The sequence below is a fragment of the Atractosteus spatula genome, chromosome 11 (assembly GCF_055471065.1).
Source record: "Atractosteus spatula isolate fAtrSpa1 chromosome 11, fAtrSpa1.hap1, whole genome shotgun sequence".
Lineage (NCBI taxonomy): Eukaryota > Metazoa > Chordata > Actinopteri > Semionotiformes > Lepisosteidae > Atractosteus > Atractosteus spatula.
Window position 1 is genome coordinate 4,036,835 of NC_142716.1, and position 25,357 is coordinate 4,062,191.

Sequence of the window (25,357 nt, forward strand, 5' to 3'; positions counted from 1 at the left end):
GAGGTCGTTCAAAAGTGTTCATACAAAATTGAGCAGGCTGATCTTAGAGACGCAAACCTAACATTAGCTATATATTGATTTGTCTCTGTGTATTTTTAGATTTCTTGAAATCTCTAGGATTGGAGATTAGAACAGTTAGATTGTGCTACTGTTTCCTATCTCTTCCTAAAGACCCGTGACTTTACAGGCTGAGGAAGAAGGTCATGGCTTTTTATAAGGTCATAAGAACATGAAGTTTACAAATTAGAGGAGGGCATTTGGCACAGCAAGCACAACGAATTTGCTTTCTGGTACCCAACCGATCCTGTTATCTCATCCAACTCTGACAGTATATCCTTTTTTGTTGTTTTAAAAGCATGGAGATCAAGTACAATAGAAGATGTTTGAGTGGGAACAGCCTGTCTTAAACTAGGCAATTGATAAGTAATCCAACACCATGTTTTAAACACATAGTGTGTAAAGTGTTACCTAAAAATTAGGTCATCTAAACATTGATACATTTACAGTGCAACAATTAAGTACTTCACAGCAGAGTCTGCAGTGTCAATTCTTAACATACCCTCTGTCATACTCATCACGGAACCTGCAAAGCATTATATCAGTTCTGAAGCAATTGATCTTCCATCTATGAGAAATACATATATTCATATTAACCTTTATTGGATCAAAGGGAATTGCGTGTAATTGCAAGCCATTAATTTTCAATTTTGGTCACAGATTACTTTAAGAACTAGAATCTGAGATTCGAAAAACTTCACAGACTGCCCAATCTCCTTTATAAAGCATTAAAGTTACCATATCACCCACTTTAAATGAGTTTAATCTCCCGAAAAAAAACTAAGCACATTAACTACAATGAAAAACACCTTCCATTCCGTCATCTGCTCAGACAAACACTGTGGCACATGATTTTCTTTTACTGAGTCGGATTTAGCTGAAAGCAATTATTCAAGGTTCTCCACAAGCCCATTGACTAAAGCAAATTCTGAGCAAACTACATGCCTTCCTTGTATTTCTATAATTTAACAAAAACCTTTCACACAGGTCCATCAGAGACATGTCTCCGTTCTTTCTTTATTAAAGTAAAAACGGTGAATATAGACTTCCCAACGGCATAGACTTTGTAAAAGCAGACTAAGAGACCTAGATTCATACCCTTACATAAACTGCACTTAAATACAGGGGTTCCCACCGCTGGTCCTGGAAACCCCCCATACCTGCTGGCTTCATTACAGACAAGTTCTTTATTCAAATTAATCCCGATCCAGCAAGGTCCTTTGCCATTTTATTTTTACCCAAAGGTGGGAGATTCGAGGGTTCGGTTATTCGATTGAAAGCTCAGGTGAAAACAAAAAGAGCAAATGTGTAGGCCCCCCAGAAAAGGATTAGGTCACCCCCCGCTAAAATGCGATGGCTTTTTTTAAAACCAGGAGCTAGCTTTCAGACTAGACATTCATCTTCTACAGCACCTTACATCAGTAGCTCTGCCTACCAGAGACATTGCGATTAGCCCTTTTCACAGTTCATCAAACACAGGACATCATTTATGAAGTGTTAGTGAGATCCCACTTTTACCAGCTTCAGGAGTTGAAATGTGGCAGCCATTCACCATGGCAACAAAGCCATCTCTACTATCTCAGCAGGTGCTGAGCGCCTTGTATGTTTTATTTGAAGGGCCATCTGCAAAAAAAGAAAGATTTTTCTTTATTTTTTATAAGTGCTCCTCTGACGCTTAAGCTATAGGCCTAAGCCTGATTACTCTGTCTGCAGCTGCAGAGAGATAAGCTATTGTTTGCAAGAACATGTGGATGTAACTGTCTTTCCAATTTCCAGGCAGAGAGGAAAATAAGGGGACCTGATAAATTTGTCTATTAAAATTAGAGAGCCTGTTGGAGCAAAGGCATATTAAGGTACCTGGACAATCAGGGATCAAAATCTTTAACTGTCAAAAAAGTATATACAGTAAATACAAAATCTGTAATTACAGTTTAATCCTTCAAAACAAGAAATGCAATTCTGGAGTACGCAAAGGATCGTGGTTATTTTGTGTTGCAATATGCAAATTTTCGGTTATCAAGAGCTTCTGCTCAGACCGTGAAGCTTCTGTGACCACTGAGCAATGACAAAAAATGTATCTTCTCAGTATCGTCCTCTTCCAGGCGATACCAACGCTCCTCAAAAAGCCAAATATTGGTTGTTGGCATCATCCAGTCAACACATCGGTCAACTTCTACTGTCAGTTTCTCGTTTTTTCATAGATACGTATGATGTTCTGATTTTCAGCAGTATGTTTTAGGAAGATGTGGCCAGCTGAGGCATGGAAATCGCTCCTGGGACGTTCCCCTGCGCTGTGCCTTGCTGAGCCCTTGCCAGGGAGCCCGGAGAGTGTGGCGTCGATGAACGAGGCTGTGTGGTTTGGCTGTCTCTTCCTTTAGCAGTACTCTGTTCTTCCGTCCACCCCTTCATTATCGCAAGGCTGTACGTGTTGGTCAGGCATCACAGCCCATTTACAGCAAATCACACAGTGCACATGATAAATATACAGCAGCCAGTATCTTAAGGAGCGTCAAAGCGGTTTCCCCCTGGTTGGCCAGCTCTGCTTTGCTTGTCAGTTCAAAATCAAGCTGAACTACAAGAATAAGCACATCTGATCCCCTGCTGACATCTTTGATATCATGAGCCTCGTATGTATGAAATTGACCATTCTGGTAATCCTAAAATAATGTCTTGAGTTCCTGTATACTTACGTGTACAGTATAAGAGCAAAAAAGGAGCAGATTGTACGATTTAAATTGCCTCGCCCTGATAAGTATCACAGTGATAAATTAATATGGGAATAAGAGAATCTTGTGGATAAGCCCAGTGCTGCTGTGGGTCTCTAACTGGGCCACTCAAGCATTCAAAGCACGTGAGTGAGCTTATCATAAACTCATACAGTAAAACTCCATATACCACACTGTACTGGAATCTGGCAGAGATAATGCTATCTAATGGGCATAACAACCAGCATGACTTCAGTCTGAGTCGTGCTCAGTTCCGAGAAAGGGGAATGCATCTGCCTTCCAGCTGAACAGAACTAAATAACATGAAAAATGTTTCGAGCCCAGACAGATTAATAAGAAATTTCAGGAAAGCCTTATCGTTGAGGAACGGAACAGTTTTCCTGCGGTGTGGAATGTGTTTATTTCCCACACATTAATATGTAAACCTTACACCCCGCAGCTCAGAATCTGGAGGCGATGTATGTGACCTTGAGTCAATGTCTTTACAAGATACAGCTCTAAGCCGTCTTGCACCAAAGAGTGAACTGCTATACAGCAACGCGTCTTATGTTTATCCAGAGCTTAAACTGGAATAACATATTCCACAAAGATACAACCGCTCACGCAGTGACTTCTCGAGTAGCTTTAGAACAAATGCAGCGTGTCAAACAGGCAGAGCGAATCGTGCCAGCATCCAGACAATATGAAATTATCTAATACTCAATCATTGGGAGGTAAACATATTCAGTCTTGTAATAAAAATGCAATTTTCCTCTGGGCTATTAAAGTGAGACTCGTTCAGTTTAATAAGGCTGATCATGGTGCAGCACATTTTTCACAAACTATTTCCTAAAGCACACCCTTAAGAACACGCTCGAGTCCCGAGTGCTCAGATCTCACCTCACACTTCTCCACGTTGCTCCGACCCTCCAGTTCTCCATGAACTTAAAAGAGGGCTGGCACCTTTGATGTGCTGTCTGTAGTTAAGGAAAAGTAGTTTTTCCTGTGCGAATATCACAAGCAATCATCTTTTTTTTTTCCCCGACTCTCGGGGCTGTCAGGAACCATCACCAGCAGTAATTTAAACCTGGTGATTTCAAAAGATTCACTGTTGTTCAATTTATTCCATGTCATTTCATAGCTGACAAGCTCTGAGACAGACCTTAAATAGTACGACGAGAGCTGCACGCGCCCAAGTACACGGTTTGAGGGAATACAGATCAGACCCCTGGGTCTCCAGGACTCTGTCCAGGCTTCTGGCTGGTATAGTAGAAATATTAAAGCTTTCACTTTTTATTAGAAGATATTCAAACAAAATCAGCACATTCCATGTACTGTACATGCTTTCCCCAGTTGTTTCTGTAAGTACATTTCACAAAGACACTAGGCAAGTTCTTTACGAAAATAAACCAAAGCAACAAAAACTCATTGCATGTTTAGGTAACCTAGAAGCTTTTTGTGCATTCTGTTCATGTCATATATAAATGTTTTCAATATATGTTTATCTTAAAGAGTGATATTTCTGTTGTTATATCAGTTCTTTCATATTTTGTCATACCTGCAGATGTGACTGAATTTTGACAGTGATTTAGCATATCAAAGCAAATTTTTGTTTACTTACACTTTAACAGACCTGTGATGTAACACAAGCAGCCAAGATTCAGGGCTGCCCGTTTACACAGACTTTAAAATACATAGCCAAAGGCCAACAGCAAGGAGCATGGTTATGAAGGGAAGAGTGAGTCTTTTTGCTACAGTTCAACAGTATCTACTATATTCTGTGCTGCTGTCACTGAAGAGCAACATGCAAGTTTTCAGCACTTAGACTAGTCTTTGTGAAGCTTGGAATCTCAAGACAGCCAGGAGACTGATGCACTTCTGCACTCTGCCATTACTCACTGTCAAGAGCCCAATGCATAATTCTGTCTTCAGTGGTGCTCAGTGAAGACAGAGTTTGAGTCCCTTCTGTTACAGTCAGTTTGCGCATTAGAAGTGACACAGTTCATCTCCATGGTGCAGCGCTGCTTATCTCTTCACCTTTGCTTCCTTTGAGGTTTGTGTGCGCGCTGACTGAAAGTTTAGGAGTGGGACGTCAATGACTGCTCCGACCTTTTCTTAAGACCCCCCCTCACGTCTCTTCCTTTGTCTCAGCGTCCTTCTTCTCTCACTATCACTCTGTTCCCCTTTCACTGGCTCTTCAATAACCCAGAAGAGTTTAAGAGGCTACAAGTGCTGCACTCTTTTTATCAGTGGAACAGCTTGGCTGTGGCAGGAAAAGCTTACTGCGAAGGTAGCAAAGTTAATGTCTTTAATGTGCCCCGTACACAAAAAAAGTGTGGCGTTCACTTTCTGTTTTTATAGAATATATTCTATAGAATTCATAGAATATAGAGTTAAACAGCAACAAAGTATACATTTTTAATCACGTTCACATGGATGAACACCTTCATACTGTACTTCCAAGACTATGATTTGCTTAAAAGTTGATTTAGCAAAGAGAATTGAGGGGAATAATAACTTTCAACATTTGAGAATTAAAATGTAATAAAAAGTATTAAAGGAATATTAAATGAATAGCCTGCATGATCCTGTATTGGATGTAGCAGTTACACAATTGATGAATAGACGAATTAATAGCATAGCTGGAATAATTCTGTATTTCAAAATGCACACAGTACTGTAAATGTATTCTTCTAATGTTTTTAAGCCATCTGAGCTTTACAGAGTGTCTAGTCCAGGGGAGAGAAATCATGGTCTTTGAGGGCCAGTGTCTTTCATTCCCCCACAGCTCTTAACGAGCTCAATCAGCTCATTCCCCGACTTAATGGGACCAATTTAACAATTTCTCCCAGCTCTTCAGGAGCTGCTACTTTAAAAAAAACTGACAGACGCACCAGTCCTCCAGGTTCAGGACTGGACACTACTCTTTTTCAAGGATGTTAGGAGACTGAACACTGAAGCAAAACACTTAAGTATCACATCATCATGGGGAATGTCAAAGAATTGCCTGAAGATCTCAGGAAAAAGATTATTGACCTCAACAACTCTAGTGAGAGCTATTAAAAAATCCATAAGACATCGACTGTGGTGTCCATCATTCAAGACATTCAAGGCTAATGGGCTTATGAGAAACCCTACAAGAAAGGGGACATTAGATCATTTTACTGAAATGTGCAGTGAGAAACATGGTTTAGATGAATAACTTTCTCCCAAGGACAACAATTCAAAAACCTCTGGCAGCTACAATGAGATACAATACAATGTCTCCAAGACTGCTATGGAAAGCGGACTTCATGAATCTGGGATCTGTGGCAGAGTACGATGGCAACATAAAAATGACAGGAATTTACCAAACAGGATCCCATTATTTCCGAAGTCAAATGGGAATGAGCTGGATGAAACACCGACTGAATTCATGGACAACAGTAGTTCTAATCCTAGTTAGACAAAGACTGATCGTTTTTATCAGAAACTGGTGCCTTCTGTGGAGAAGTTCAAAGTTGGTCACAGAAAGGATTTTACAATAGCAAAATAATACAAGGCCTGCATCAACCTGAAATGACCAAAAGCTTAAGAGAGCGTAGAAAAATGTTCTTGATTGGTCGTCACAGATTGTAGCACAGGGCTGTCGAACCTTGGCTCTGGGGGGGTCGCACAGTGTGTCTGCAAGTTTTTCAGGACTCTAAAGCAGGACCAACCCAAAGAGCTGGGAGCAGCTCTCGCAGTCACAGTGCTGTGACAAAGAGCTGTAAAACTTGCAATTAACACCGCAAATACAAAGAAAGAATACTGTATCTCATACCATACTTCAGGATAATGATTTCCTTAAAAGTTGATTTAGCGAAGAGAATCGAGGGGAATCGTATTTTTCAACATTTGAGAATTAAAACGTAATAAAAAATATTAAAGAAATACAGAGAAAGAATAAATACAGCAAATACAGCAAACTGACCCAGTAAACTGATACACTGTAACTAAACATAATGTATTTAGAAGGGCACAGTGGCACAGTGGCTAGAATCGATGCTCTGCAGCGCTCAAGCCCTGGGTTCAATTTCGGACCTGGGGTGCTCTCTGTGTGGAGTTTGTGTGTTCTCCCTGTTTAGCAGGGGTTTCTGTCAGCCCTCTACATCTGGAGGGCGCTCCTACTCTCTCCTGTTTCCAATTTTCCCTGTGCTTTTCTTGGTCTTCCGGTGTGTCTTTGACACCCTAGTAGGTTAACTGGCTTCTGAAAGTTTGGCCGTGGTCAAAAGAGTGTCGGGGTCTGTGTGCGTGCCCAGCGATGAACTGGCGTCCCATCCAGGGTGTACCCTGCCTCGTGCGTGCTCCTGGCCAGGACTGGCTCTGGCTTCCCTGTGACCCCGTATTGGATAAGGTGGCTAGAAAATGGAGGGATAATGTATTTAAATAAAACTAATTTCACTGTCTAACTAAATTCTACATTCAAAGCTTTAGGGAAAAGACAGGATTTTAATACCTGTTCTTCTTTTTGTCATTTTTGTAAGGTTAACGCGACAGCATCAAAAGTTATACTATAACTTTTACTTATACTTAATTATATTAAGTGTCAGATTAAAATATATACACAGACATTTCACATTTTTCTGTAGGAATAAAATAGGTTTATTAAACAATCACGCACCATGCAGTAAATGGAATAATTATTAATGACTCGAGTATGGAACTTAACCTTCCGCTTCATTAAAATGCTTAATAGGTTACTTGTATTCATTTAAACAGGTTTAGCTTGAAAGCACATAAATGTAGACCCGAGGGAATTCAATCCCCATAGGTACCTTGTTTGGAGATTCATGCTTGAGCGAAGTAAATGCATTTTGAAATGTACAGTATTGCGCTGTATCCGAAATCGCACTGCTATCTCTTCTTCAAAATAGTGACACTGATTTTTATTGGGATCACTCTATTGACTGTGAGACTGTGGTTTTCAATTATTTTTTTTTGTTAAACTATGTGTTCTGAATATGTTATGTCTCTCCAACATTAAATAAATGAAACATCGGAAATCAATTTTCCCGTCCGTGATTTTCATTCCCCTTTCCCACCCGAATCGCGGGACCCTGTAAGCGGAGCTCTAGCCTGAAGGACCCGGAGTCTGTGTTCTGTTAGAAGGTCTGGCTGCAGAGACCTTTCCCAGCTGACCAGTTTGTTCTTTCATTCCTTTGTTAGTTCCTTCGTTCATTTCTGCTTGCATTCCTTCCCTCTTTCTGTCCATCCACACAATTTCTAAGTGCTTTAGGCAACTCAGGGTTTGTAGGAGAGCTGGAACCTCTCCCAGCAAGCAAAGGGCGCAAGGCGGGATACACTCTGGATGGGACACCAGTCCATCGCAGGGCGCACACAGACACAGACACTCAAACCAGGGCCAGTTTTCCCCGTAACCGATTAACCTACCAGCAAGACTTTGGACTGTGGAAGGAAACCAGAGAACCTGGAGGAAACCCATGTGAACACGAGGAGAACGTGCAAACTCCACAGAGAACAGAACCCAGGGCCTCAGGGCTAACTACTGTGCCACCATGCCATCCAGTGATATAACAGCATCAATGAAAAGATTTATTCTGACAGGTGGCGAGAGTGAATTGCAATGTTGATCGCTCTCCCTGTTGCTGATAATCTCTGTTCTATACTGTGGTGCTTAACTTTTGTGAATGATAATAATCCCAAAAAACACCTTGTACTCTATCAAAAATCATAAATATGTTTTCACTATAAAAATATAGAAGAAGGTTATTTCTTCTGTATGAGCTGTAAAAGCTATTTTTAATCAAGGTTAACCAGTAGTGTGAAAGATATTTCTCTCCCCCTCATTATTTAGAAATATTTATTTTGACAGCTATAAAAAAACAGGTAGGCCTACATTAGATAAACAAGACTTTCTCTATTTTACTAGTAGACTGTAAAATTGAAATACTAGATTGAACTGAGGCAGGTTTGTCAATAAACTCACTCTGACCAACTAGATAGAGGTGTTGATGTCTCTCTGTGAAAAGCTGATAGCGACTGTAGCTTTACAGACTGCAGTTGTAAAAATCACAAACTCTTTAATATTCCAAGTAGCTGGGTCCTGATGCTTGTACACCATAAAGAAATCAATGCATACACAATACAGAAGCTGTGTCAAGTCAGTTGATTCTATTTGTAAGCCAAGCTTGATGTGTTTTCTTAAACACTCAATATGGGATAAATGATCTAAATATTCTAAAATTTTTAAGCAAAGCAATACATCAAACAGACATGGTAGTTGATCACGTTCAACAAAGACCTTGAAAGACTGCATAACACAACCATTATTTACAGACTTAAAAAAACAATTATATTCTATCTAATTAATAAAATTACTTCTGACATGCAATGCATCATTCCAAGGCTATTTTCCACTTGTTTCACTATTACAAATAAGGAAGATATGGTAAACAAGCATTAGGACAAAACCAGACTGCTCAGCTTTCCAAGTGATGCAGTGCTGAAAGAGATGCTAATGTAATCACAAAGACCTGTGACAGAAGACTTTGGGCAGACGAAACCCATTCGTTATTCCTGCTCTTAACCTAATTTACTAGAACATCCATAGGGATTAAAGGGAAAGTGATTTATTATCGAAGCAAATTTGAGAGCTGCTCCTTTTTCTCAGCAGAGCACCAGGGCTCCGGAAATCTGAAGTGCCCGTTTGACTGCTTCCCATACTGAGATGCTGAAGAGCCCGGCAGAGAAGAATGGACAAACTCCACCACAGCTGGACCCCAAAGGGAAAGAAAGCTACTGCACGTGTCCCTTCCCGCTCCTTTTCTTTTTATCTGAACTGCAGAACACACTTTATCTGCTATGAGTAATGACACACTCCGTACGTCAATTAAGGTAATAAAAATTCCAAGTTTCTCGCTCTTAGATTGGCGTGCACTTATGTTACATCTCCTCCAGCCGCAGTAACACAGCACCTGCTTTTGAGACTTGTGGGGCTCTGCTTATACATCATGCATGAACGTAATTGCCAGCAAGTTGTTCAAGATCTTTCAGAAACACAGTCATGTTTTTTCTTTACTTGATCACCCTCAGAGTGTGGCAGGATGCTTTCCAAAATCTTTTACCTCTCCAGCATGTTAGTGGCAATACAGGCAACACAAAACTAGAGTGGTTCTCGAGATCTAGAGTCCTACTGTAACTGTCAATTTAAGGTTTTAAGAAAATAGTACATCACTAAACCGAATGATTTAAATTTCAATTTAAATGATTGAAAGACATCCTATGGTATTGGAAAGACAATGTATTAAATAAATTAAACACAAGAGGTTTCATTGTTCCGGGCTACTAAAACAGTAGTCAATTAAAAATGTCGGACTCCATCATTAACATTTTATCAAAACGTCAACAGCGACAAACATCTCAAAGTGTTCTATGTGAATGGTAAAAACAAACTGTCTCCTTTCATTAGCAAAATAGTTACAGAATCTGTCGGCAATAGCTTTTTGAAGGCAGGATAAGATATTTGACATTGTAGCAATGAATGAAGTTTTCATACAAATGGTACTGTACATTCTCAGAAACTGCTCCACTGCATTATAGAAAACATTCATCAATTACAAATATGGTTTGTGGATCTTTCTTCATTGACCCTATACACTTTAATTACATCGAGGCACCAGTTAGGATATGAAGACTGATGTACTGTATGTATATCAAATGAAGTTGTTTTGTCTTCACAGCTCAATAGAATCTGTGAGACAATCCCCAAAGCTCTATCTAATACTTTCCATCTCTCAACCCAAGGGACAACCCTGACAACCAGCTTCAAGCCATTTTCCTCAAGTCCATTAAAACATCTCTTCTACATGCGTCACACCTTGTTCCAGTATCATCAGCCAGAGACTCCCTAAGGCTTTTTGCCACATTCCAGGTGGATTTTGTATGTGAAATATTCAGCAACAAGCAAGATAAAAACTTGTGTAGAACAGGGTGAGAGCAGAAGAGCTACAGTACTGCTTCCCTATCAAAAAATACTTTATTTCTTAAGAGGAAATGACAGAAACAACAGTTCAAGCAAACAAACAGGCAGCAGATGTTTTCCCATGGTTTGGTGTTATGAAAGATAAATGGCAGAGCAGAAACAAATAATTTCTTGCAACGCCGGCTGACTAAAGTCATTGTTACAGCTTTCTAATAATCAGAATTACATGTCAAGTCTCAAAAACTGCTTATTTAATATTTAGGATGTGGTCTGGTTGCCTGGCCTGATGCTAGGAGAAATTGAGCATCACAACAGATTAATCCATGTTTAACATTTTACAAGCCATAAAGCACATAATGCATAAGATCCCAGTTGCTACAAGTTGAATGGCTCTCAGGAGAACCACGAATTACAAGATGCCCACTTGTGTGACACCATCAGTACACAACTCAAAGCTTTCGAGACTTGGACAACAACAACAAAACAAATCGGCCTGACAAGAAGCAATTTAAGAGCCTGAGATTGCTGTCCAGGTTTCCACAAAAATACAAATTGTTTCCTCTATACATGCATCCCGGTCAGCAATTCAATCTGCATCTTATGTGTAGTTAGAAATCTCCAAGATGCTTTGTTGTAGAAATTGCAGTCTGCGCCCTACTCTTTTAAAAACAGGATGTGAAATCAACAAATGTACTCATACATATATATAGCACATGCATAAATATGCATCAATCAACTCAAAGAATGAAAAGCAGAAACTCACAAGATACAAAAAAAGGCTGAAGAGAAACTGGTCCCTTCACTTCAGAGATCAAATTTACTCTGACAAAGCAGAACAAACGTTACGAATCCACTGAATTCTGAACTGATTAAAACAAGGTAGGAACTGATATTAAATCCATATGAGCTCAGAGGGTGTCTGTGGTACCAACAGATGCCCAGTCACAATTTGCATTGAAGCCTGGAGCAGTGTGCAGAATACACACTCCATGGTTTATTACATAGGCAAAATATGAAAGAATGACATGGATCAGGGGTGAAGCTAATGTCTGATCATATTGGCTTGATGGTTTTTCAAAGACCCTTAGGGTCTCTTTCCAAGGTTTGGGTACAGAGCTCCTTCAGACGTGAAAGAAAATGTTAATGAATGGGTTATTACAAATGCATGACTTTCCTCTTCGCTGGGGGCCAGGAATTACTTCACTACCCTTGCAATTATTCACTGTGGGTTCATCAACAACTGCTAATGTAAAGGCTGTTGTCTCATCAGTTTGGTTTGCTTTGTATTACTGCTGCCTTGAAACAAACTGTGATGGTTTCTCGGGGTGACAAGGTCAGTTCCAGGTAGAAATGGAATTTCAAGACCGGTAAGTGGGTCTCTCCTACTTGCTTGTGCTCACTGCCAATTAGAATGAAGTAACCTTCTCAGAGGCCACCTGTCACATGTTTACTTTCTCATGATAGCAGACCACACAAGAATACCTTTGGGACAGGAAAAAAAAAGGTCAAAATATTGTACAAGAGGTGAAAGGTCAGGGGATCCCTGTATGATTTGATGACTATTGCACTGTAAATATACACATCTTAGGGGTCCTGACTGTAATTTGCATACTGATCACTGCAGGACCTATTCCTGGTTTGTACTGTAATACAATTAATGTATATATTGTACTGCCAGTCAATTAAACATATTAACTGAATATGGAGCTTTTTAAAGACTCGACTAAGCAAAACCCCTCAATTAAACTCTTTCAGGTGTACACACTAATCAGGAAAACAGGCCCTGAAGAACAGAGCTGGCGTTCAGGTTCCAAATGTTAAACGTACAGTAGTCCAGCTGGATCACATACAGTAATTGCAAAGTTCATAATATTGCACCTGATTGCTGCCTTTGTGAAAAGACAGACAGTTTTGTCCTGTAGTTGCACTGGTTCGAGACCTGTGCAACAACAGTTCTCCCAAGTCTTATGCTTTGAGATTTCTTTTCTAACTATTGCAAGTATAAGCACAGTGAATTTAGCATTATGTAAATTACACACCACTTTCCCAGGCTTTTATAATGCACTGAATTTAATGTCTGGCTGAATAAGCTTACAGTTATGAAGAGCCCTCTACAGATGATTTAACTTTTGATTTATTTGTACTGTTCTCAATCAGTCTGCATAATTGGCAATTTAAAGTAATTTAATAAAATCGACCTTTCTGTGATTTCGGTAAATATGGTATATTACTACGTTTAATGTAGTGGACAGACTATTCAACATGCAAAGCATCAGGGTGTTTTAAACGTTTAAAAGGTTCTACTTGATCATAACTGTTAGGAATATATATCTGGGTGAAAAGGAAAAAACCAGCTTAAGTGAACATATTAAAATATTTCATATTTATTTGCCCTAGTAACAGTGACATTTTAATTTCTGCTCAAGAATCTTCTAAGAAGCACAGCGCAGGCAGTGTGTCAACATCTGTTTAGTACATCAATTTCTGCCAAGTCCTGATTTCATCATATCGGAATAAGAAATGCATCCAAAAGGTAAAACTTTGTAATTCCTTTACAATTCCTTGTAATTGTGATTATTTTTTCAGTCTCTTTTCAGAAAACTCCAAAGGTCAAAAGGCTGAGGTCTTTGAAGACAACAACAATTCATGCATCACCTTTTATTTTAAAAAAAAAGATGCGTGCATTTCTTTTTAACTTGATTAGCACCTTAGAGGAAAGAAGCTTTGAGTGTCCTGTAGTTCTATGACGTGCTAAATGGACAAGTATGACAAAAGCCGTTGTGCAGGATTCACGAGGAAAAAATCAAGCAGCCGAATTGCACATCAAATTGAAAAATGCTCCTGAATATGGAGCACGAGCTCTGCAGCTCATGAAGAAGAAAGCAAAGTGACAGCTGCAGAATTGGAGTGACGCGTAAGGCAGAGGAGTGACAACAGACAAACAGGAAAACTGACAGCCTTTTCCCCCAGGGGACAAACAGAGCACGCGAGAGTGGACGAGCTCTGGGGTTAACTGATAAGCTCTGGAAGTCGTTCGAGGAAACGGTGTGGATAGGATCAGCCGCAGTTTGGTGCGACAATTAAAAGAAGCAACAAATTATGTCGCACGGCGGTCTTCAGATAACTCGGTCAGCTGTACAAGATAGTGGCCAAAAGATAAAACTGACAGAGGAAGAATTACATTAACTATAAAAAGAGGCTCACACCTCCATCTCTGAGAAAACATTAATGACACACGTGCCCCCCTCTCCCTGGTGAAATCTCAACTGCTGAGGCTGGAGGTGAATTGAAAACTGCGCGGTCTGTTTGTTGTTTTTTTCAGGACTACTTACTGGAGGGTAAAAAAAGACCTGTCAGTGCCCGAGTCTACTGCAGAGTGTGCAAGGAAACACAGTGAACAGGCCTTCAGCTGAACCGCTATCTGCAGTCACACTGGGAGACACTGAAAAATGCTGCCTTCCTGCACTGTTTTACTCTCTGTTTCTCTCAACACCTGTTCCTTCTGCAGTTCGTCAGGACAGATGCTTACATTTGAGTACAAGTGAGCGATCAAAATGCCTGCTGAGTTTTAGCACCACCTTGTTTTGTGTTCTGATGAAAACAAAATATAAAACACTCCATCTTGACAAGGAATGCGGGTTGGCATTCGTAAACCACATACCAGCTCAAGACATTTCATTTGGGCTTTTTTTTAGCCTGTAGAGAAGCTTGCAGTAGTTTTTGTTTGTCCCCAGTGTGCTGCTGTTGACATACATCAGAAAAAAAAATTAAATAAAAGCAGGTGTTGCTATCTGTGATGATGTGTTCCCAGATTCTTAGACAACAAGCAGTAATTTGTTCACACTAGAAAAGTTATTGCAGAAAATGATGAACGCAGCATGTCTATTTTTAATATCATGAAAACCAAAGAGCTAGCAGTGTTGAAAGTCTATCTAGCAAGGAGAAGAAGAAACCAATCATTTAGACTTGAGTCCACATCATCACGTTACCCATCCACCAACTAACAGATGAAGTACTGGAGATGGCCTCATCATAATATCAACTATGAGCAGGTTGCCATTTATCACTTTACTGTATTTAGGACATCCAGACAAGAAACAATCGTCACAAAAATCAATAACCTGCAGCTGTTTTCATGTTTTATTTGGAATAATAAAGCTAAAGCAAGATGTGGGAGCAGTATATTTTCACACAAATCAATGGAAGTGTTTCTACCAGATTTACTGGCTTGTTAACAGATAAATTCCTACAGAACCTGCTCCCTCTTCACACTGGCATTGCCATCTGCTCTATTTATATGCTCCGACACATTCGTTCCAACTGCCATCAAATTAAGGAGGAATAAACGACTTTTTAAAATTATTCCATGTATTAAAGTGCCAGTTTAGAAGGTCATATTTAGTAAATAGCCTGTTAGTCCCGTGTCAACCCTTTGAAGATTATTGCACACTATATCCTGTCCCTGACCAACTAATCAATCACCTAAATACACATTTCTGCCCTTTATGTCATAGATCTATTGACTTTAAAGCAGCAATGAATTTAGCCAACTAGAATATTAATGATGTGCAACAAACACATCGGACCCTTATCCGGGAAATAAAAACGAATCGTTCTGTCACATTCAGGATGAAAACCAAGCGGTTCCAATCTTTGGCACATGGTCACATCCGGAGGAGGTTGTGGGTTAGAACTGGGTTTGGACGGTAAGCTGGGCTGAAGCTAGAGACCCCCGCAGCTCCTAGAGCAGGCGAAAGAAAAGACACAAACTCACTCCTGCAGGCAAGTCTGGCACCTCCCTACAGCACCTGGTGTCCTCTCACACAGACACCCCTCCAGTTTACACAGCAACAACAGGTAATGCTTTCAACGTGTGGCTTACATTGACTTCACAATTATATGGAATTGCATCCTAACCTCACAATGTTCAATGTGGAATTAAATTAGTTTCAGTTAGTGTCGGACTAAAACGAACTCCGTTTTCGATAAGAGAATGTAAAAAACATGAAATGACTGCGCTCCTTAACCCTGCATTCCTTTCACATGGATAAATGTCCTCTTCATATAATCAAAGCCAAGCCTTAACACAATGCACTTCCTCTCATACAATAAGTATAAATAAAGCATATTTTTCTTTTAGTGTTGTTATTTCTCTTATCCTCCAATAAATCTCGTCTTTTGTTAATCGGTAACTGAAATTTGACAGTTTCGTGTTTATGTGCAACGGCAACTTGGTTTTTAATCATTGCTGCAACGTAAAAGGGAAGTGTTTCCACACCATGCGCACGATAGTGGGAGCAGATACCACTAGCATGTGGTCTTCTGGTGAGTAACACGACTTTTGGAGGAATTTAAAAAGATACTAATGTGTTTTTTTCACAGCGCTAGTTTTGAGGTTTATAATGCCCTGCACCTTTCTATAATGAAGTACCATCACTGAAGGAGACCCTCCTCAGAGTGCTGATGGCCCTACTGCTCCCACAACTGGACGGGAAGACTTTTCCCAGCACGGGGACTCACCTCTTGTTTGGGGACACTCACGTAACCTACGTGTGGTTTAAAGGCCTTGGGCTGCAGACGAGAGGAGACCCATCGGCTGCTGAAGGCCTGGCCCAAGACCGGCTGCAGTAAGAAGTAGGGCTTCTCTGCGTAGTTCACCATGGCGACGAAGAGAGACACAGCCACCAGCAAGCTCATGGCAATGACAGACTTCCTCTGAAAGAAACAGAACAGCAGAGGGGCAGGTGGGTGTGACAGCAGGCTGGTATAGCTTGAAGACTGGTGAGGAAGCCAGCAGCTGGAAAATCATCAATTCGAAACAGGCACCACTCTTTGATTCAAGCAGACCATTAAAACCTTCAAAAAAGAGTACAGCCCTCCCCAGGAAAAACACACACTGAAAATGGATGGAGGGGTTGAAACTGAGAGAGGCACGGCTGTGCTAACACAGATTTCAAGGGGAAGATTTCACTTACACAGGTGATAATATGATTATTTTCTCAACTAGGAAAGCTTTGATTTTGTGAAGAATAAAAAAAAAGCCTTGTATCTTTAGAAAATATATATTATTAATATTATTAAAATGATTCGCTTTATTCAAATTATAAAGTACTGTATAGTTAAAAGTATAATCTCTCAGGTTTTGTGTTATCTGAAGCAAAAGTGGGTTAAAAATTTTTTACCTATCTTTAATTTTAATGTGGTTCGGAACTGCAGTTCTAAAAAAGCAGACATTATGACATGGATAACACATTATAAAAGCTAATGTACAAAAGAGGAGATGAACAGAGCACAGCAGCCTGTGAAAAAAGAAATCATACATCTGTGAAATGGGAACCTGGCTTTTAGCATAAGAAATCATGTGATAAACTAGCATCACGAAAGTTATGGGTCACTATGTTATCTTAATAGGATCATTTTCAATGACATTCAAACAGCAGTTTGGTTTAAAATACAAAATGAAAGGTTTATTTTCCCATGATCTACTGTGTATGTTTTTAATCTTTTACTGACTTTTTATAAAAGACGTTTTTATTCTTCAAGTATAATTCTTTAACAAGCACACCTGTGATGGAAAAAATATCGTTTACCAAAAAGTACAAATTCAAGCCCATTTAGACTCATTTAGACAAACAGACCTGGTAAAACAGGTTTATTGTAAGACTTCTCAGGAGATGCAATATCAGCTTTTTCAAAACGCAGTTTGCTCCTATTGTAAGAAGAGTCCAAGGTACTGTACTGTACATCAGTATGTATAAAGCACTTACAGTAAAAGGGCTTGAACTATCTGTGAGCACTGTTACTCCAACAATACTGCATTTCCTAAATGTCAACCTAACTAGGTTTAAGATGTGAAAACTGTGAAGCATCATAAACACCATGACACCATTCTGCATTTAAGTTGACAGTTTTTACAACAATCTCCAATCCAGGTCCTGGAGTGCCTTGATCTTTTCAATTTGATAGTTTCAGATCTATTCAAATCATTAGTTTCAGAAGATTGGGAACACTTGTAAATTATTGTTCAATGAAGCAAGCAAATACTTTGGTTAAGGCAGTTCTTACCCTTGAGGGCTTAAGAGTTTTTGTTTGAAATGATCTGTAAATTCCTTCATTTAACACATCACCTGCAACATTTTTCCATGCCTTTCAAAATTAGTGACTCAACTATTGCCTAAATAGAATCTGCTGGACTGGAGTTCTTCAGAAACTGAGTTGGAGATGCCTAATTTAGGCAGAGATTCCCACTGGAATAAAAATAGCAGGAATTACAAAGTTCACACTGAAGTCCATTGAGACCTGAGATGTTATGGAAAGGATTGTGGGAGTCTTGAACAAGCTATCCAGCCATATTGTTGAAGCCGATGTCCTGGTTTCTTCCAAGAAATGGCTGAATGAGATCCTGATATCAATTAACAGCAAACTACCAAACAAGCCAGATGGGCTGAATGACCTCTTCTCGTCTGTTAACTCTCTTAGACGGAGTGCTACTGCTGCTGTGGTCAGATCTTTGTTGCTCTGTACTCCTCTACCTATAGGAATACAGTGCAACAAAGTAATTTTGTTGATAAAATTTGGTGGTCCTTTTAGTAAAAGGAGTAGGACTTTGGGGGAGGAAAAGGGTTGTGTTGTTTTGTAATTCATGTTCAGTTTTGTTGTGAAATGTTATAACAGATAAAAATTTGCACCCCCAAAAAAAGAAAAGAGAGTTTAGTTTACAAAATCATTTTTTTTTCGAATGATTAGAAACTACTATGAAAGACCTGTGTGATCACGGCCCTTCAAAGAACCCAGAGCTATTGCATAAGGTAGAACTCATTTTAATCTACACACTGTTGCACGTTCCTTTAATGTGATTTATTGTTTTTCTGGGCCTAAGCAAAGTCACCCAGTGCTCGAGTTTTAAATCTGTGCTTTCCAGATTGCACAGATCTGACAGGAGTAACTGGGTCATACAACACTCAGCACCAGAGCGACCCAGTACCTGTCAGCTATGCAGAAGTAATGAGTGGGGAGTCACAGCAGATATGCATCCCACAGTCAAATGCTTCTTTCGTTCCTGGTTCCAAAGCTTTGTGAAATTCTTAACATTGATGGTGTACAATAAAGTAAATCCACAATTACCAAAAATGTATTTTGGATGTTCAACCTCTCCATTCTGAGAACCTTAGGCGCTGGTTCTGGTACATCTATATCTTATTCACTCTTAACCCCCCCCAATTAAAGAACAAAACCCAAATACAATTTCCAAAGGAACAACCACAATTAAATTTAAAGCTTAAAGTTTGCGAAACACACCAGAAGACTTTCAGACATAAGCACTCCAGCACCTCTCGCACAGACCTTGCTTTCTTCTTCGTCCAGAGGCAAACAGGTGCCTCATCTAATGTCAGCTCATCTGTTAAAACCCAAGCCTGTTCTGCGGAACTTCGAAGCTTCTTTTCTTTTACTTCTTCTGAGGGCTGTGAAATCACGTTAGTGACACGCGGTCTCCTGAACAGCGCAGGATACTCGGCTTGCAGCTTGTCGCTGGTCACTGCCGAGCTTCGGGAAGCTGCAGCTCCACATTTATTCAGTTTATTCATTTATTCAGTTTCCAGCCTTTCCAGAGGCCTGTTGCCTCTCCAAATTGCCTGTATGCTGACACAGGCAGATATGCTGTTGCCAAGGTCCCTTTCACAATTCGCATTTCGAAAACCAACGGAGCACAGCAGAAAACAGCGTTCAAAGCCCCACACAAAGTTTAGGAAACTTCACGGAATTTAAAAATGCCTCTGTTTGTTTTTAAATTAAACAGGCCCCAAAGCCATTCTATTTCTGGTATCAGACCTTGAAACATGCAGTTAGAGCCATTTGTCTATGAATTAGCACTGAAAAAAATAATAATTTCGTGAGGCCTCATTGTAAGCTATACTTGAATAATTTAATCAATAACTGCAGGAGAAACATGCCTGTCTTTGTTAATAATTAAAAGTTACTTTATATAATTATATCCCTTAAGATCGGTAGAAAACTGACTTTTAAATTACCTTGAAATTTCTCATATAAGAAGCAAAACATTACGACATTTCCAAAGTATTAAGGTACAGTATGTTGTATTAGAACATTTTTCTTCATTATGTAAGACCACTAAACATTAATTTGGTCTTTAAAAGACATCTCCCCCAGTCCCAGCGATGCAAATCCAGTTTTTGTACCACAGAGTAGCACAAGAACGAATTATGAGAAACACTGCCTATACAGTTCTGCAAAAACCAGAGAAGTCAGACAAATAAGGAAAGGCACCAGCGCCCTGCTGAGAAATCAGATTTCACAGCAGTGGAGCTGCTCTCCGTCATGAAAATCAAGTCCCATCGCAAACTACCATCGCAATTATCTTGGCTTGTGCAATATCCTTTCTTTACATCAAGATGTTAAAATGTGTAGGGCTGAACCATCCTCATTGCAGTGCTCATGCATTCAGTGCACCCTTATATAATCCTATGCATAACTAAAAAAATCTACTATGACTTCCACCAAAGGGCCAAAGACAGAAACCACTGGTCATGACAAGTTATGCAATTATATCCTTTGGGAAAGTAGTGACAGTATAGTGACTGCACAGCTTCTTAAAGTGCATGAGAAATGGCTTGCAGGCACACTGCAGGATTCTGAGAAATTCTGAAACCCCTATGCCCTCAGAATCTCAAATGTCACATTTACTGTAGCTGTTCTCATGGCAACAAAGGGAGAACAAGTGCCTCCCTTTGATTTCAATCTGGGCCCACAAATAATCTTCTAATGATATGTCATATTTAGGTTAAATTGAGAGGCCCTGGGGAACATCAAATGCATTTCCACCAGTTGAATGAAGAACACGCAACTCTGCTCATCTTCGCCTATATATCAGTCAGATCATTGGCAATGTCACCTAATGCAGAATTTCACAGATTATTAAACTTGGGAATAGCGCCATCCATAACTCGGTGTCACTAGGAAAGAGGAAGAGAGTGCTGTCATACCATCGTTAGAAAGGGCAGCCGAAATGCATCTGCTGTAATAAGGAACTGGCTTTATTTACTGCTGAGCTCAAGCACAGTTTTTTCCCAATCCGCACGGAAATATTTGTGCTTTTACATTGCTATACATTGTGAGCCCAACTTCATTTAATACAAGAGGAACCTAGTCTTCAGAAAAATGAAATATCCATCAGTGTTGTGGGAAAAAAAAACAACTTTATTTTTATATACAGTACAGTAAAAGGAAAGGGTATGTTTTTCACAAGGGCTGCAGGTTGTTCAGATTTCCGTTTCACCTCTGGTCTTAAAAGCTTAAATGAACTGTCTTGGATAAGAAGCCAGCTATTTCTTCTTCCTTATGTCTTGTTGTCCTTCAAGAGTGTGACTTTGTCATATAGTTTTTCATTGGTATGGACACCACTGTGATCTGTAAGGCATAAAAGCACAAATCATAGACTGAATGTGTTTGCCCACTAGCAGACCACAGGAGGTTGAATGGACACAGATCTAGTAACCTAGGAAACTTCAACCATTTATCATCACTTAAAAGCTACCAGTCATAAATCAGTCACTTCTACACAGCGTTAAACCAAAATAAGTTGCTCGAGTTAGTCTCTTGAAATCCTCAGACAATCAATGTAATTCCGGCACATTGAATGACCTTCTTGTTATTACAATCTTCATGCTAAATTAAATCGCTTGTAGCTAATTTGTACAGCTTTGACTGCAGCTGAAATCCATTTGTCTATGAAAAGCGATGGTGTGCAAAAAATCCCTTCACTGGCAAACGAAGTAAGGTCTAGAATGTGTACTGTTCACAAAATCGCGTTTCTCAATATAAGCCCGTTACATGTACAAATGCACATCGGACAGCTTTAGAGCTCAAATGTTGCGACCAGCTTTTTCAATAATTTGGTTGATGTCCAATGAGAAATTTAATGTCTTGTGCAATTTGTTTGGACTCCTAGCAGACATAATGAAAACGACTTGGGCAAAAAAGTAATTATCTTCTATTTTGGAGTTTAGTGATACTTCCACCCACCAACCATGTACTGTATTATTAGATATTCATCCAGTCTTAGCAAGGGTTCTAAAAGTAGAAGGTGCAAGGCGTTGGCTCAAGCCCAAGCTAAAAACCCATGTGGATTTGTGAAGAACGTGCAAACTCCACACAGAAGGTCATGTGGTACAAAACTGAACCCAGAACCCAAGAACTGTGATACAACAATGCGAGCTGTAAAGCCATTTACAGTATGTGCACTGTAAGTGCTACTTATATTAAAGCTCAATGCAGACATTGTGTATGTACGAGTGTTGCGTCTGTACTGTAGGCCTACTGGTGTGGCCCCTAAGAGCCTTAAGTGCAGGCACTTCAGTGTATCTCATTTGTCAATGCGCTAATGCTCCAATTTTTTGCAGCATTTGGGGCACTGTTCCCACAGTTATTGATTTCTGTACAGCATTTCTGAGCAGCGGTGTTATATTGAGTTCCAAAGAAACTGAACCACTGTACTGTAAGTCCACCCGATCCTTCAGGCCAGATCAATTCGGCGTGATTGCGTTATAAGAAATATAAGCAACATTAATGTCTGGAGACTGGTCAAGCCTGTCTTATAATGTACAAGAGAGCAGCTGACGGGCTCGGTATTAAATGTCAGCAGCTTTGTACAAACGTGTTAAGTCACATCATCACAGGATATAAATGCATTTGGAGCTTCACATAAACCATCAGAAGTTACAACTCATTCTTCGGTTTCTTTGAGTCTGACGAGAAGACGGTGTAAGTAAGAGTATACTGTACAGTAGGTCAGTGTGTGTTCACTGTACACTGACACTTCCCATAAAACTGTGGCGCCTTGACCTAACCTGTACGTTAATCCTCTTAATGCATTTACTGTGAATTTACTGTAGCCTCAAATATGTACCTCCAGCTCTCTATAATCCCGAAAAGTACCATTCTCTTGCTTCAAGAGTTCATGTCTGCTAGTCTTAAATTCCAGCGCAGTATAAACTGAAACATAGATGTGAGCCAACAAGATGCTGGGATAGAGATTTAGAGGGCCGTTTCCTGAGGAAGGTGGAAAAATGCCATCTCAATCTTTTTTTTTTTACGTACAGTAAGCGTCAGAGAGCTTCACACGTGACGGTAACATTAATTACCAATTCCCATTCAGGATCTTTATCTGAACAGAGGCCAAAAAAGGAAATTTGTTGACTCCTTCCATCGATCGCACACACAATTCTAAAAAAAATGTAAATACGCCACCTCCTTTCGGTTCAAACTGAAACGATCTATCCGAGTGGCTTTCATTGTCTGAATATTCACTGGGTTTGCGAAATCCAGAGGGACATAATAAGCTTTAATTAAACCAGGAAGCGTGTTTACATAAGCAAAATACCGAGTGTTCTGCAGTTGCTAGAATGTGTGGTTTAATGTCACGCAGAGCTCGACAAAAGAACAGTAGTCTAGACCTTATCTGCAAATCCCTAGATTATATTTTGTGTGTCTGCATAGACGCACACTTCTCTCCTTCCTCCACCCTTAAATGATCTAAAGTAAAAGTCTTTTACTTTAGATACTTTTTACTCATCTAAAGTCTAGTATTCCGACAAAACCTGTTGAGTTTATATTCTCATGTACGCAGTTTAGTTCCTTAAACGATTTTAGAAAACGTATTTGTAATATTTTTGGACAAATGCTAATTTCTCCCAGTATATTACCTCCGATTTACACATCACACCTTCGGCATACAATTTTTTCCATCACCGGCAGATTCCTTCAGGTTTGTTACCGTCAGCAAAACCCCACAACGGCGATATATTTGATTCTACAGCATAATAAAAAGGGAATTAAAACAATAAGCTTTAGAAGCCGGTGGAAATAGCTCATAAAAAACGTAACAGTTTTCATAAATCTATAGAGCAACAGTAGATGGAAAATTACATTTGCATTGCAAAAAACATCGCTGGCAGTGAGCCTTCCTAGCAGCCCATTTCCTGCGCCATGGTCCACCGCACAGCTGAAATCCAATTTGAATTAACCAGGGATTCAAGGAATATTTGCCAAATAGATCTTCCGCTCATCCTGGCCTAATTTCATATCCATATTTTCTCTCATGAAGAAGAAGAAGAAGAAGAAGAAGCGATGCTTCGGCAGCCCATACAGTACAAACAAAAACTTATCATCTGTGATTAAGTGAATTACTTATTATTACTACTGCCCTTATTATTCTGAACGCCTCCAGTGAAATTAGAAACGCGCTCCCGAGAAGAGACGCCCGTCGCCAATCTCAGTAAATTCCTTCGCTTCACCTCACAGCTCGTCATGAGCGCCGAGCACAAGCTCAAGCCCGTGTGAAGTGCGGGTTTATGACTCCTGACGTTTCTTTTAGCTCCTGGTTGTCATTTTAAACGCGTTACGTAAAGATAATTTCCAAAAACCGGTGTGTGGGGGGAAACTCGCCAGGAAAATCCCTTCACCTCGCGAAATGTCATTTTCAAAAAACAAAAAAAAAAACGGATTTGTGAAGAGACCGAAAACGGCAGCTGCACAAGTAACCCCACCGCACAAACTCCATCGTTTCTGATGGATTCAGAGCCTCTTTCACGCAGCGCAAATGAGTTCTTGTCCTTCAGTTAATTCATCTCAGATCAGTGGGGAAAAGAAAGAAAAAAGTCTCCTTGTCTTTATGTGTTAGACTGAGCCATCTCAACGGATTTGACGCAAAACAAAGGGCTCAGCTCAAAGGAAAGGTAAAAAACTTGGTTTGCATTTGGTACTTTTCATTTTAGGCTTTGTGTTCAGTTGTCTTTTCATGCCTCCACATCTAAAGTCACAAGGCTGTATGTATCAAAATTTTTTTTTAATAAAAGTTTTTTTTTTTTACTCCATAACAATGAAACACCCCCGCTTTCATTATTTTGTAATGATGGCAATTTAATGATCCAATGCTGTTATGAATGACCATTTTAAGGACGTACAGAAAAAAAAAAAGAGCTCCAGGTATTTCAGGCCACGACGAATTCAATTAAATTATGGAAGCAACATCTACAATGTGTGATTGGATGAACTGTAACCGTGGAAACACTGGTGTACAACTTGAAGTTGCGGGTGACTGTCGCTAGCAGATAAGAAATACTGTGCTGGATTCCCATTCATGAAATCACACACTTTAAGGTTACACTAATCTATGCTGATTTATGCTCGCTATACGATTTATTTTTAAACACCTCCTTTAAATTACTTAAGATAATGCCCTGAAAAAAATGAAAGCTCCAAGATGACCTATCATCTTGAAAGTGATTAGCCTCATTAAATTTCATGAGAATTTAAGCGATCATATTTTTGTCATTTAGCTTATTAATAACACATTGTGCCTAGGAACACAGCGTCGGAACAGCAAAACACTTAGATGTTTCTTCCTCCTTACTTATTATTAACGCTTGTTAGTAGTTATTAGTATTCATTGCACAGAGCAACTGACATTTGTACCCATACAGTATGTACTGTTGGGCACTTCACTGGAACACTATAAGCAAAGGTGCTTGTCCAAAGGTACAACAGCACTGCCCCACCTGGGATCTGAATTCATAGCGTTCCAGGTGCCAGCCCAAGGTCTAACCGTTAAACCACA

At 39.7% G+C, this 25,357-nt stretch overlaps 1 protein-coding gene across 1 annotated transcript in view; it reads right to left on the reverse strand.

Moving 5' to 3' along the window:
- Positions 1–25,357, reverse strand: part of st6galnac3 (ST6 (alpha-N-acetyl-neuraminyl-2,3-beta-galactosyl-1,3)-N-acetylgalactosaminide alpha-2,6-sialyltransferase 3) — a 92,710-nt gene that overhangs the window by 37,396 nt on the left and 29,957 nt on the right. Inside the window, exon 2 of the mRNA XM_088927930.1 lies at positions 16,246–16,440. Within this exon, the coding sequence (XP_088784056.1) occupies positions 16,246–16,440 (195 nt within the window). The remainder of the gene's footprint in view (positions 1–16,245; positions 16,441–25,357) is intronic.